Genomic DNA, 14,398 nt, shown 5'->3' with positions numbered 1-14,398 from the left:
GCACTGGCACGTGAACATAGAGGGCACGCGCCAAAAGGGACGTAATATCCTGTGTCGTGCCGGCACGTGAGCTCCAAAATGTTTTGGATTTCTGACCCCTTGTCATATTTCTAATACCCTCACACCCCACGCAAGGTAACTAGGTAACTTTTACTTCAAGTACATTTCAAATGAACTACTTTTTACTTCTACTTGAGTAATATTTCATCAAGTATTGGTACTTTTACTTGAGTACAATATTTAAGTACTTTTTCCACCTCTGGCTACACGTAGCTTATCACCACCAGTAAGAATGTGTCAATAATAATGGGTAATTTGTAAAGCGCTTTGGGCATCTAGAAAAACGCTCTAGATGTAATGAATAATAATAATAATAACCGTAGTTTCAGTCCGACCTCTTGTGCTGTAAGTGCTGAACTTAAAGCTACTGTACGTAACTTCCACATCTTTTGTGAACAGAGACGATGTGACATTATTTGTTTGCTCATTCGACTATAACAAGGTGACAATTGTGTATATTTAAAAGCTAAGCCCCTACACTTTTTATGAACTAAGATTACAGCAGAGCTTTTTTTTATTGTTATTATTCTGAGTGCGTCTCTTGATTCATCTATTTGTAGCCCTTAAGCGCCCCGAAGATATACATTTATTGATTCTCCTTTGCATATAAATAGCATAATCGTCATCTATGACAAGGCCTCCTCCTGTTTAGTTATTGTTGCCCCACAGCAACGCTCTGACGCATCACATTTTCTATTCTCGAAACAGGGACAATTTTGGCTTCATCACGTACCGCTACACTTGTGACGCCTTTGCCGCCCTTGAGAACGGACACACCTTACGCAGGTCGAACGAGCCTCAGTTCGAGTTGTGCTTCGGCGGACAAAAGCAGTTCTGCAAATCGCATTACACAGACTTGGGTAAGTGCAGCTTTGTTGTTCTCCGTGTACCCCCCCCCCCCCCCCCCCCGCAGTCTTGCAGCACACTGTACACTCTGAGGACTGTCAATGAAAAGAGGGAAAGCAGGGAGATTGAGTAATGCTTCCACATTAAAGGAAACCTATCTCTGTGTTGGTGAAATTCTTCCACTCTTGTACCATGTCCACCAGGCATTTGTGCCTCGAAAAGGGCGAAGCGAGTTCAGAGGTCAGTCAGTGAGCAGACAGAGAATCGAGCTTCATTTCCTCACTGGTTTTATCTTCAGGAATATGAGGCAGACTCCATTACTCATGTGGACGCTGGACGCTCGCTTCTGCTGGGTTGATATGAAAGCCAAGGCATTAGGGAGAAAGATAGCACTTGTGAAAAGCATATGTGCATGTGTGCAGAAGGTGTGTTCTCGTATGTGTTGTGTGGGGGGGCGTGGGAATCACTTTAAGAAGTATGGAGAGGGAGGAGGGGAAAAAAAGGTAGAGGAAATAAGAAGATGAGGTTAGGAATAAGAAGGTTAAGTCCCAGCATCTCCTCCTCCTCCTCCTCCCCGTAGAGCGAAGTTCCATCTGTTGCCAGCTGTTGCCGTGTTGAAATGTGGTCGAGCCTTGATGTGTCACATAGGGGCCACTCATTTACTGAGAGGGAGGGGGGCCCTCCGTGTGCACACCGACTTTGACAAGCCCGGTCATCGTGGCAGTGAGGCAGAATTCATTTTCTGTGAGGTTTTGCACATACGGTGTTTTGCCGATGCATGTGCAGCGTCTTTAACGGTCAGATACACAAATCTCAGAGGAAACTGTACTCAAATAAAAACAGCTCAAGGCTGAATGACGCATTTCATAAATAATGCAAGATATCTGTGAAATCACTGCTTTTTCCCCCCCCTCTGGCAACTCTCTCCTTTGTAAAAAATGTGAATAAAAAGAAGGGCCCACTAGTTTCACAGTGATAAATGTGGCGATAATTGAGCAGCCGTAGAGAACTTTATAAGATACAACAGATATCGACTCTTGCGCCTACGCGTATTTAACAGCTGAAATGTGAGGTCGGGATTCTCCGAGGTACAGCTGCAAAAGAGTCGAGGGGTTACTTGAGGAGAAAAGAGCACTTTCTTCAATGAATGAAGTGGTTACTATGCAGAAAACATGATGAGGAATTGACACGCAGAGAAACAGTTGCTAATCCTAAAGCCTTCAGGCCAGACATTATGCCGAGATTGACTAATCAGTCTAGTGAAACGGAAAGGCCTTCATTCGACTGACTCTTTGTCAGGAACAAGCTATTTTGGTCGTCCCCGTGCTGATAGCACAGGATAAAGAGATTGAGAGGGAAGGAGAATCTTATAACAGTGTTGTGTGAAAACCTCTTCCCCCTCCCCCCTGTCTTCTCAATCTTGCAGACCCTTTCTTGCTTCTTCTTCTTTTTTTTTTGTTTTTGGAGACATGTCCATTAGTTTTAAGTAGAGCACCAGGGTATTTTTCATCCCCCCAAGGTGCACAGTCTGACGCAATCTAGCCGTCGGCCATCGCATTAGATCATGGCCGCCGTTTCCTCGCCGCCGCGGTCATTTCCATTTCTCAGAGCTGGTTGAGTTTGCTGCTGGGCCCTTTGGGGGGCCCATTTGTGAAGCTGTCTGTTGGCAGAGATAAGATACTCTCTATGTATTATCAGGTTGATCAGGAAAAGTAGGACATGGATATGTTTTCTCATTTGTGGCCGAATAAAATAAAATATAAACACTACCATGGCATGAATTCCTTGGTAGCCTGTAATATTAATGTAATGTTATTACTTTGTCCAGTAACAAGAGTAGTGTAATGGATTACAATTTACAAGACAGTAATAATATTGCAATTACGAGGCAAATTACCACTTTTTTTTAATGTTGTTTTGGTACCTTAATATGAAATGTATGCATGACAGGTCACATAGGAAGGAATATGCACGAAGCAGTTTGGAGTTTTTGCTGTGAGAGGATTCTGCATACAGGTAGTTTTTCATTAGTAGTCGAGTAATATTACCTTTGACAGCATAATATGTCATAAATAACTCACTACACTTTTTGATTAACTTGACAAAATCTGGTTAATTGATGAGACATAGGCAGTTGTCATAGATGCTGGAAAAGCAACCTTTCCACTTAAGAGATGTAGACGAGCAGCTGCTTAGTAGAACAACCAATAGGATTGCCTTCTCTCTCCTTCTCTGAATTGCCCTGTGATTGGTTAAAGTCTCCCTTTAAAGGCCAGAATTTCCCATGGCTGTAAACACAGATGTGTAGTTGTTAAGGGTTATTATGAAATTATTGCTCAGTAATGCCAAAAAAAAAAACAGTTTGAGTTCATGAACTATTATCTTTAAAGATGCAGTGCAGCTTTTGGTCTCCATGAACAGAGACAATGTGATTATTTATACAGTATGATGCATCTTCATGTGCAAACAGGCTCTGTGAAGCAATACTATCAGACCTGACTGAAGGAGCAGGATAGGGGTGGACGGGGTCAAGAAGTGTTTATTCTGCCAAACTTCTGAACAACCAAGTCTTTTTATTGGCACTTCTTTGGCCCCATCCCATTTCTCCCCCTTAAAATGTCCACTTGGTTTGAAGTGCCCTCAACCGTAAATTCACCTCGTTGAGGGAAGTCGCTTCCCTATGGAATTGGGACACCACTTTATGCAAATTAGTGTAGTGAACGTAACGAACATGCTAACCTACGTCACATGTTGACAATTCTACCTTTGGAGCAAGCTAGTTGGCTAGTTAGCTAGCTGCTTTCATAAATCCTCAGTTATTTTCTGACATTAGTGTTCAAAGCTCAACGGTCCTTTGGATGTATATCAAGCCAACATATTCCAACACATTTTGACATTGTAACATGCTTATTTGCGAAAATATACTTACAAAGAAATAGTTCCTCTTGTGGCCGCCATCTTTTTTGAATAAAAGCAGCCGGCTCGCTGAATTCGCAAAGCATCATGGGTAATTTGTTTTCGTTTTAAGCCCGCATCAGAGCTCACTACATTTTGAGGGTTGATTATAAGGGCAAAATCGCATTCCTCCTTGCTCCCCCCTACATGAGAACGCGCAAAATTTATGGTTGGGGCAAAAATTTAGGGTTAGGGGAGGTATTGGGACAGGGCCTTTGTGTCTCGCTTTACTAGCACGGTGCTGCGTTTGCCACCGCTGGGTTTAAGTTGACAGTGAATAGTAAGATGAAGCTCTGGTTTTCTGTGCATTCTCAAATCGAATCATCTCGCCCCTTTTCAGATTCCCATTCGGACGACTTTGATCCAGCCTCTACCAAAAGCAAGTATGACTCCATGGATTTTGACAGCTTGCTGAGGGAGGCCCAGCGCAGCCTGAGAAGGTAACCAGTTCAGTCGCACCTGCTGTCTGTCACAAAGAGGGACGTCTTATACCTCACTGTTGTTCCTCGCCCCCTCCTTTGACGACGAGACTACCAGAAGTTTTACACTCTATGTCATAGAGTATATGAGAATAAGTCTATAGACCTATATCAATAGAAATGAATATATCAAGAATAAAGTTTACATGAATATAGCTGCTGAAGAGCTGGAAAGAGACAGTGCATTGTGGGAAAAGCCAATGAACCCTCAGAACCTGGTGCACGTGTTTGGTGCACTCTACTGCTGTACAACCACGAGTGATAGAAGATTAAAAAAGACATTTTTTTTCTCCTTCCTCTCCAAGTACGACAATGCCCACGATTATTTTGGGTGAAAACATGCAGCTTGTTCAGCCAGATTAGTTTTTCTTCTTCCTCTTCTCTGTTTTGCTGTTGATTTTTTTCTTTTTTGTTTTTCAAATCTGGTGTTTGGATCTGGTGTTACATTACAAACAAGAGTATCGGGGGAATTGTCTTTTGGAGGTGAGATTCTCAAGGTAACGTCGTCTACATTTTTCTGGAGAAATGTAGCGTAAGTGTATTTACAAATACTACTAAAAAGGAATATTTTTATTTTGTGTACATATCGGATAAAGTTCTTTATTTGTTACAGCTATGCACTGTAAAATGCAGCCTTTTTTAAAAATAAGGAGAAATTTTCTTAATTCAGAATGTCGATCTGTAGCCGTTACAATACTGTAAAACATATTGTACACCTACGTGATGTTTCGAAGACATGATATGATTGTAAAAAAAAAAAAAAAAAAAAGAAACGAGAGAGGAAAAAATACGTGTCCAGTTGCTCATTTTGAGGGAGCATGTGAACAAACGTCCTTTTTTTAAGTTATTTTGCTGAGGGGAAAAAAAAGAACCGTCAACCATGTATAGTTTTCTCTGTTTATAATGTTTCTCAATCAGTGTTTTTGCTTATACAACCAGTCTAAGATGCATTTTTAACGTGTTTTTTCATGATTGTAAAAAAAAAAAAAAAACAGTTCCCCATTTTTTTTATCAATTATTTCTGAAGCAATCAGTATATATACAGATCTATATCTCAGTTTGATTTTTCTTGCTTTGTATGCTTTTTTTTTAAAGAAAAATGATCCTCAGTGAGAGAGAGAGAGAGAATACACTTCACTCAAATCTTTTTTCAAATCATTACAAACACATATTTATCTATTTATTTTAATATTTGAATCGAAAGAAAAAAACATATTTATGGGCTCCATTTCACGTGGCGTACCTCATGAAATTGACTATTTATGTCGTCTGATTCTGATTTGTTGTTATTTAAACGTGTAATCACTAGACAGGGTGTACAATAAACGGTGTTGGTGGGGATGATACAACCTTCTATGCCTTTCTGAAACAATCAGAACATTCAGCTAATCACTCCAGCAGCCAACCCCTCATCATATTTGTGATTTTTTGTCTCCGCTGTCCAGCACATCGCTGGTTGTCCTTCACACACACACACACACACACACACACACACACACATACACTCACATGCAGAACATGAAGCAATAAAAATGATTTTGCAGGAATTTTTCTTTTGTTGTGCCGCCGTAAAAACACACACACATTGTCCTCCGCTCCGCTCACGCTCGATTATGTGAATGCCAAACGAAAGTTTACAATTTCCTTTTCCTGACTTTTTTAAAGATCTTGTATTTGATGTAAATGATGCTACTAATATTCACATTACAAGAGAATTCATAATTATATTATTAATAATAACAGTGATAATAATAATAATAATAATAACAATGATAATAATATAAATAAATGAAAGAAAAGGCTCTATAAAAAGCAATAAATTATTTTTCAGAGTTGTATTTTAGCGCTCCTACTGTTGTGTGATATTTTGGACTTGACCCATTACCCAGGCGCTGGTAGCTATAGGATTCCTGTGATTCGCCATTTCAGTCGCCATGACCATCACCGCTTGAATTCCCCCGCGTTCCTCTTCCCCCATTCTCGTCCTCCTGCTCTTCCCTTTAAGGTGCAATTGGCTCGATGTGATTGTCGTGCACGCGTTACCACGTGACTTCTCGTTTGTGTCCGTTGTGTAGCGTGCGGCCGTTACGGGACGACAGTCAGGTACAGTGTGCACCGCTTTGGATACCTGCCTCTCAGCTGTCTTAACTGGCAGATTTTAAATGACATTCTATAAGCCTGAGAGGGGGGGATGGACGGACGGACATGCCGTGCCGCTTTCCACTGGCGCCCACCCCCCGACCCCCCCCTCCCCGCACCTAACAGTCCCGATATCACATCGCCATTGACGTGACATAAAAGGTAACCTTGTGGCTTTCGGTTCAATTAAAAATCCCGTTTCTGGTGCGAGCCGAGTCATGACAGAAGCAGCTTCCATCACAACGGAGGGAGGGGGGATAAAAAAAAAAGCTTTCCTGATCACAGGCTTCCTTTCATGAACTTTGACTGTGGAGACAGGAAACAGCTAATTTCTATGATGCAATGAAGCAAAAATTGGTCAAGGGAAGGAATTAAAAACCTTTTTTTTATTATTTTTTTTACTCCATTATTTTTTACTTTTTTGCTGTCTGTATAGCGTTTGGGTAATGGTGTCGTGTCCCATTTGATAGATGTGGCTTTAATCATTGTAAAAAAAAAAAAATATTAATTATATATATATATATATATATATATGCTTTGTAAATTGCCTAGAGTAGCAATATATTATAACACCTTCTGGTTTTAAATTTCAACTGTGGCAGACTTTTTAATAATGTGACCTGTACTGAGGACTTTGCCACTGCTTAAACGTTTGTTGAGTAATCATATTTCTTTTGGAAGGACAAAATGTGTACTAGCAAATGTATCCGTGTATGCCTGAGTTGGTGATTTAAGGCAGGTCTTTGTGTGTGTGAATGTGTGTGTGCGTGCGTGTGTGTGTGTGCGTGTGTTTTGGGTGGGGGTTGGGGTTGGGGTTGGGGTTGGGGATGGTGGGTCGCTGTGGGTTGTTACCTGTTTGTGTCCTATCCACGTTGCCTTTCTGCCAAGTCCTTACCAATGCCTTTGTGGTTCTACCTATTGTACGACTTTCTTGTGAATTTTATTTTTTATGTGCAATTCTCATCAGCCTCACCATGCCAATAAAGGGAAATGTGTTTGAAAAAAAACAATCTTTTTAGTGGCTCCCCCTATTATCTTCTTTTCCTTGTGATGAATGTCCCTTGATCAAAGCACTGTTGTACCACTTTCGCTCAGCACCTCGAAAATGATTATGATTTATGCTCACTCTGATTACTATCAAGGAGACATCCTTGATTTTTTTTTTCTCTTTTCCCAAAAGTGATGTTGCTAATCTGGATTCACAATAAATCCACAATCCCCCCCCCCTCCCTGTGCTTGTATATCAAAGTGTTGAGTGAAAGCTGCGAGAAAATGACACAAGCCCATCCTTTCGGCACATCTGTCCCCCTCTGAAGATACTCCCCTAATAAAGAAACTGAGCTTAATTCGCGGGGCAGCTTCCCTCTTTGATATTCATATCACCTGGGAGAGAACACGAGTCTTTGTCTGTGTCCACAACTTGACTCCACACCATGAGTCTGCAAGTTAATTAAAAAGTTGAGGGGAACAATTTCATTAACACAATGGAGAGCTATAGTGAGTTGATGGCGTGCTTGATATTCAGTGGGGCTTTATAATGACTATAACAAACCACCTCCTCCCATTTTTTTTCCCTTTAAGCTACACACACACACACACACACACACACACACACACACACACACTTCTGAGCCTGGGAGCTGGGATCACACCAGGAGCTTCAACCACACTTTTTTTTTTTTTTTTTTTTTCAACTGGTGCAAAGAGAAATATGGGAAGAATGTGCATTAAACTTTAAGGTTGGGGGTCTGATTGTGTTTTTTATTAAGGCCGCTGTTTAGCCCCGGAGAAGAGAGCGGCTGGCTTTCATTTTGGCATGGCTGCCACATTACAGCGGGAGGTCTCCTGCTTGCCCTTTCCACTGAATGAAACTGTCCCTGGAAATCTCCTCGCTCCCTGTCGGCCTTTTTCTTCTCCCACCTCTCTCTTTCCATCAAGATAGGATTGCTTTTTTTTTTTTTTTTTTTTATCTGTTATGTGTCTTTTTTATTATTAACCAGCAGATAAGCAGCTATCTCCAGTCCAGTTAAACGTAAGTGGTAGCCTTGCAGATAATGGGGTTTGATGGGGCCGGGGCTCTCTGCGGGACAAACAACTGAGTTGTGCAGCTTTGTATTTTTTCTGGCATCGAACGGTGGCCGATGTGTTTGGATGCTGTCGAGTTCCTGAGCGCGGTACTATTCAACTATTCAAGTCTTTGTTTCCGGAGATGTGACGACAATGTGTAAATTGTTTGAATTTCGGTGGCCAATGCAGGAGATGGGAAAAAAACTGGCAGCTCTTCTGTGCGGACATCATTCTGTAACTGTATTTTTTTCCTCACCGTTCTGCTTGTCCATGTACAATGTTGGCAGGTCAGAGTGCGGAAAAAGTACTCTTGGATAATAAGATTAGATTACCTGAGACTAGTTAATTAAAGTCTATGGGGTGGAACATGAGCTACCGGTAATTTACTTCTTTTTTTTTTTTTTTATTACTCTCAGCACAACACAAGTTGCGTTAAGACTACAAATTTCCTGACACTGAGGGAAAAACATTTTGTCTCCTGTTCTGTGGTAATAATTAAAGTTTGGTGACACTGATTATTTCTGACTACAAGGCTGGCAGAGTGAGCAACAAATAAATCATAGTGTGTCAAAGACGACGACTAAATAACATCAGAGAAGTGACGCGTGTGATGCTGCGTCTCTGAGTTCATGCCTCCAGTGTCCCTTCAAGGCTTCTTTCTGCGCAATCCCCCAAAACTCCTTTTCACCTTCTGTCTTCCTCCTCCTCCTCCTCCTCGTTTCTCTTTGTCTTCCCTTTCTAGCTTTTTATTTTTAGAAAGCTGCGTGTGCAGCTTTTACTCTGTCAGCAGGCAGACGTCGGCACTTGTGCGGTGCTTAAAACAATTGAACGGTAATTGAACTTTAAAGTGGAGTAGCCGTCATGATATCGTGACTGTCATTTCTGCTGGGAACATGCTCCAATCAGGCCGCATATACAGACGTGAATGACTGGTGATATCATAAGCTTGCAGTGGTCACGTGACCTGATTGAGGCCATTTCTCATTTGATGTTAAAGGTCCCATATTATACCCTATTTCTCCATGTTAACATAGTTCCCTGGTGTCCTAATGAACATGTCTGTGACATGCTTTGGTCAAAATACCATAAGGATGAAGCACCACAGCAGTTCAATCACTCTGCCAAAACAGCCCTGTTCAGAACACTCTGTTTAGTAGTATCTCTTTAGGCCCACCTTTAAAAAAAAGTAAAGCAAAACTTAAGGGACAGGAAATGACATCAGCCACAGAGGCTACTGGGAGCTAACAGCAGTTAGCATTTGGAAAAGTGATCATTTGCAGGCTCTAGCAGGCACATTGCCTTCATATATAACATGTATCCACTGGACAGATAAATCCTCTGAGGCTGGAAGTTTGTGTAGAACTCTGTGCTGCACTGTGGAGCCAAGAATAGAACTTTTTCGTGGACTTCCGGTTTCTGGATACCGTTGCCCTCGCCAACACTCTCGCGTGTTTTACGAACAAAACGGGGCCCCACCAGACAACACGAGAATTCCAGGAATTTAGCGCATTGTGACGTCCCAGTGAACGGGGGAAGTCAACATCGCGTATTTTATCTCCTGTACTTAGACTGAGGAGGACCACAGAAACCTCTCCAGAGTCCCAAATATAAGGATTTAAATGATTAAAAAGTTGATTTTGCATAATATGGGACCTTTAAGAAAAGTAAACATCTCCTGCAGTGGTTTCTGGAGCCATCATCTTGAACATCCTTTAACATCTCTGAGAGCAGAACAAACCGGTCGATGTTGCTTGGCTTCCATCTATTCAAACACTTCTTTGTTAGCACAGTGACTGTTTCCCCCCCTCGCAAGCCCTCTATCGTATGCCACCTTATGGGAGAAGATAATGACAGTGCTATTAAAATCACAATCTCCCTATCCAGCATTCTAGTTTCAGCACTTTCTGCTGTTAAAGAGTAATGAGGAACAGAAGGACAGTATTCTTCTTCCCCCCAAACTATCAACTTTGGGGACTGAACGTATTCTTCGCTAGATAATTAATGGCTACAGACAAATGGTGGTTGATTGAGCGACTCATCCCTCTATTTTCAATCACCATCTGCTGTGTGTTGCTGGCAAAAAACAATGTTAATTACCTCGAGTGTGCCCAAGACGTGGCGTATTAATTAGAACAACAAAAAAGGGAAACCTAAAAGATTCCAGTGTGTGCATTGCGTGCGAGTGTGCGTTCATATAGATTTTGTTGATTGATTAGCCGAGATCCAGAAGGCAATCATTTGGTAATTTGGCCTTTTGATCAGTCACTAACAGATCCGTGTTGCTTTCATGCTCTTGCAATTACCTGCTTCCTGTGCCCCGGGGGCCATGCCAGGCCTTTAGGACCGCGAGGGGCTGGCAGCTCTGCCACACAGACGGGACGTCAACAGAAGGATGACTCTTCACAGTGACTGCAGGACAGCCGGCTGACAGACAAGCATTACGGCTCCGGATGCAGACACCTGGGCTTCTTTCTGTGTGTGATCACCTGAACGAAAAAAAAAAGGAAGACAGAGGCGAAGACGGATCGAGTCGACTTGACAAGGGTGCAGCGGCCATCTCTGGCCCAAAAGCTACATGGCGGCTCATGCTCGGCTCTCTCCGTGTCCTCAAAGCCAGATTACAAGTGCGCAGGTGGTGCGAGTGGATGCTGAAAGGCTCAACACCAAGGCACCGTTTGGTGTCAGCTGATGTTGAGAGTGTTATGTAAATGTGATGATGTGAGCAAGCGCGTCTTTGGTAATTATTTGGCAATCACGGAGTGACATCAATAACAATTAGCATAATTTCCACGACTTCAGTCCTTAATGACTTTTTTTCGAAATACCGACAAATCAAATCAAAACCATTTTCTTCATATAAATTGGTAATTTTTGGGCAATTAGGGACTAGATTATAAACATCATGTAGTGCAGATAAAAAGGGAGCATGAGACCTGAATTACAAAATGACTCATTTGGTCCAAAACCTTTTTGCTTTTGACCATTTGGAATAAAGTAGTAAAATAACCGAGTTATTTCCTCATCTGGGATTTGTTTCTTCCAGTGGCTTTAATAGGGAACACTGTTTTACAAACATTTTCTCTATTTCCCATCCAGCAAATAATCTCTTATCTTCTTATAACATTTGCAGCGACTGATCCTATCATCTGTGTGTTAACCACTGTCTGTGAATTTTTAAGTTGTATTCTTTTTTAATCTCTCAATTTGAGGAGATGGTTTTGAAACTTGTATGCATATAAAAATTGTAAGTACTCCTTTGGTTGCAAAATGAACGACCGTTTTGAAGCCCTGTTTAGTTTATGAAAGCATGGTTTTCACAGAAATCACCTGCAACCCGGCACCTATTGGATGATGCCAGCTGTCACTCACACTGGTGTCCACTCACATGTGCCGTACATTATTGCTTTCCTCTTAATAGGGACACAATTTACAGAATTTACATCATGTTCTATTAAAAAAGACCTGACTTGCTCCTCAGGCAAATGTTTATATTGACATGATACAAATCCAATGAGATGGAGGCAGATTTTCCACCAGTCCTGTTTGGACTCACCTTGCAAACTTGAAGACTTCATCCACTTTTTCGAGACTTCTGCTTAGAAAGAGAGAAAAGCCGAGTGCTCACACCTTATCTTTGCTTTCATTCCCACTGCCTCCTCCCCTCCCTCTCTCTTTCTTTTTCCTGTTTTTTTTTTTTTTTTTTTGCAGAGTGGTCTTGGTGGATTGCAGCATTATATCTAAATCCATTTCCCAGACACTTTGACCTCACGCAAAGCTACTTACTCGAACACGAGCTGCACGTGAGAGCATCCTCTCCCTCTTTCTCAGACCCCAGCTTGAACCTGTCAGACAACAAGCTATCACAACACGGCACATAAACACGTTATTGTTGGTTTGCTTGTACTATTCATGTCAATGCACAGTCGGCAGCAAATGGCACTGTAATGAAATCATTCATTCTCGCCATGGTACTCTCCTGTCCATTAGACTAACAATGTTCTGTAACCATCCTGTATTGCCACCCCCCCCCCCCCCCCTCGACTCTTAAAATCATGAATGTGAGAAGCAAGAAAAATTGGAAACATCTGCCCTTTGGTGCCCTTGAGCAAGGGACTGTTGTTCCAAAGAGGCTATAGTTCAACTGTTCCCGTGAACTGACCATCATACTGTAAGGAGTGTAAAATATAGCAGATGTAATTGTTTGGAAGTGCAGATACACCTTCAGTGACATTAACGCTCCGTTTTTGAAATCTAACATTTTCATCTCATGATGTCATTGTCTTTGTAAAGTGACTTAAAGTGAGTCATATTCTTTATCCGAGGAACCGTGTGCCAGTTGGCTCAATGTTAAGATTATGTTTTCATTTAATCAGTACATCATGTTAATAAATGACTGAATAACTGATATGAAAAGGGTTGCAGCTTGTGGCAAACTGACCAAACACTAAACCATCATGGCTACTGTTTTTATTCTGTCACTGGTAACATGTAGCCTGAAATAATAAAACATAATTTAAAAAAAATGCTTTTTTCAAAGGTTCCACTGCTGAACTCCAAACCTAAAAAATGACGACTGTATCTTTGCTCCTCTGACATATAAATCTGGAGCAAGTCAAGAGCGTCTTTATTTAGCATTAGCATGCTACTATTTTGCGGCTAACTTGGCGAACCTGTTTCCAAAGGTAAGCTAGCGAGGCTACGATTAGCATTAGCGTAGCTAGCTGTTTGCTAGCTCTAGCTCTACAAGACGTATTTGATTTGCGCTGTGCCTAATGAGGCTGCACAGTGTTTGTACTATGTTAGCCTTTTCGTTCCTTCATCAATCATGTATTACCATAACTGAAACATCTTCTTCAGGAGTAGTATCAAATCAAATCAATGCAATGTCCCACCAAATTAATAACTCATTATCACCATATATCCACTTAATCCTTGTTTTCTGGGCACCATTACATTTCAAATGCCAATGTTACGCCAAGTATTACAAACACATTTTTGTAACGGAACTTTCGTTTGGGTTTGTGACTGCCAAAAAATGTGTTGTCCTGACTGTAGTGCATTAAAATGCACAGACAGTCAAGCTATAATTACTGGGGAAAATACCCCATGCCTTAATCCACATGGTAATAAAGCAATTAAAGTGATGCTTCTTGGACTTGGTAATCTTCTGTGACAAGGCTTACAATTCAATTAACCTCGTTTTAGCACTTTGTTTCAACTTCCAGTTTGGCTAATTTGCTTTAAACTTACTTCAGTTGTTATAATTATGCTTTAAGACATGTCCAATTGCTGAATTATCAGTTATGTATGTCAGTAAAAAACATTGATTTTCAGCCAACGGCCTCTGCTCCTATCCGGCAGGATGCCTGAAGGGAATTGTGGACATAATGATAGCCTTGTCATTTCTTAAAATGTTGGGGTTTATTGATTGCTACATAAGTGCTTGACTTGTTGCGCTGATATATAGTGAACTGAAATGTCGCAGTGCTGCAAAACCGGCAGCAGCATTTAAGTCAGAAACCACCCGGAATTAAATATTTTCGGAATACAAATTGTCTGTAAATTTGGCGCACGTGTCCACCTGATACAATTTTACGAACATCTCACAGTACAACCAGAGCTGCACTCCTCCTGACATCTACCAAAGCCAGCCACGGATCTACCCCCCATTTAATCACTCCTTTCTTGTTCTGTTTCTGAGCTCGTGCTGGCCGTGACATATTGAGCAGGCAAACTTTCCATGTTCTCTCAGAGAAGGTCATTGGGCCAGTCCCAATCTAGCCTCTGAAAGTGAGCCAAGATTTCCACTGCTGTCGTTCAGATTAGTATTAGACGTGAGTGCCTTTCCTAAG

General features: G+C 41.5%; 1 protein-coding gene across 2 annotated transcripts in view; it reads left to right on the top strand.

The window, feature by feature from the left end:
• Positions 1 to 7,185, top strand: part of ppargc1a (peroxisome proliferator-activated receptor gamma, coactivator 1 alpha) — a 40,600-nt gene extending 33,415 nt beyond the window's left edge. For both annotated transcript variants that reach the window (XM_083885777.1, XM_083885776.1), the window contains exons 12-13: positions 769 to 920; positions 4,202 to 7,185. In XM_083885777.1, the coding sequence (XP_083741903.1) occupies positions 769 to 920; positions 4,202 to 4,305 (256 nt within the window). In that variant the 3' untranslated portion in view covers positions 4,306 to 7,185. The remainder of the gene's footprint in view (positions 1 to 768; positions 921 to 4,201) is intronic.
• Positions 7,186 to 14,398: the final 7,213 nt, after the last annotated feature.

This window comes from Microchirus variegatus, assembly GCF_963457635.1.
Source record: "Microchirus variegatus genome assembly, chromosome: 2".
Lineage (NCBI taxonomy): Eukaryota > Metazoa > Chordata > Actinopteri > Pleuronectiformes > Soleidae > Microchirus > Microchirus variegatus.
The sequence above is the reverse complement of the archived record's forward strand: the minus strand, read 5'-3'. Positions and strand labels throughout refer to the sequence as shown.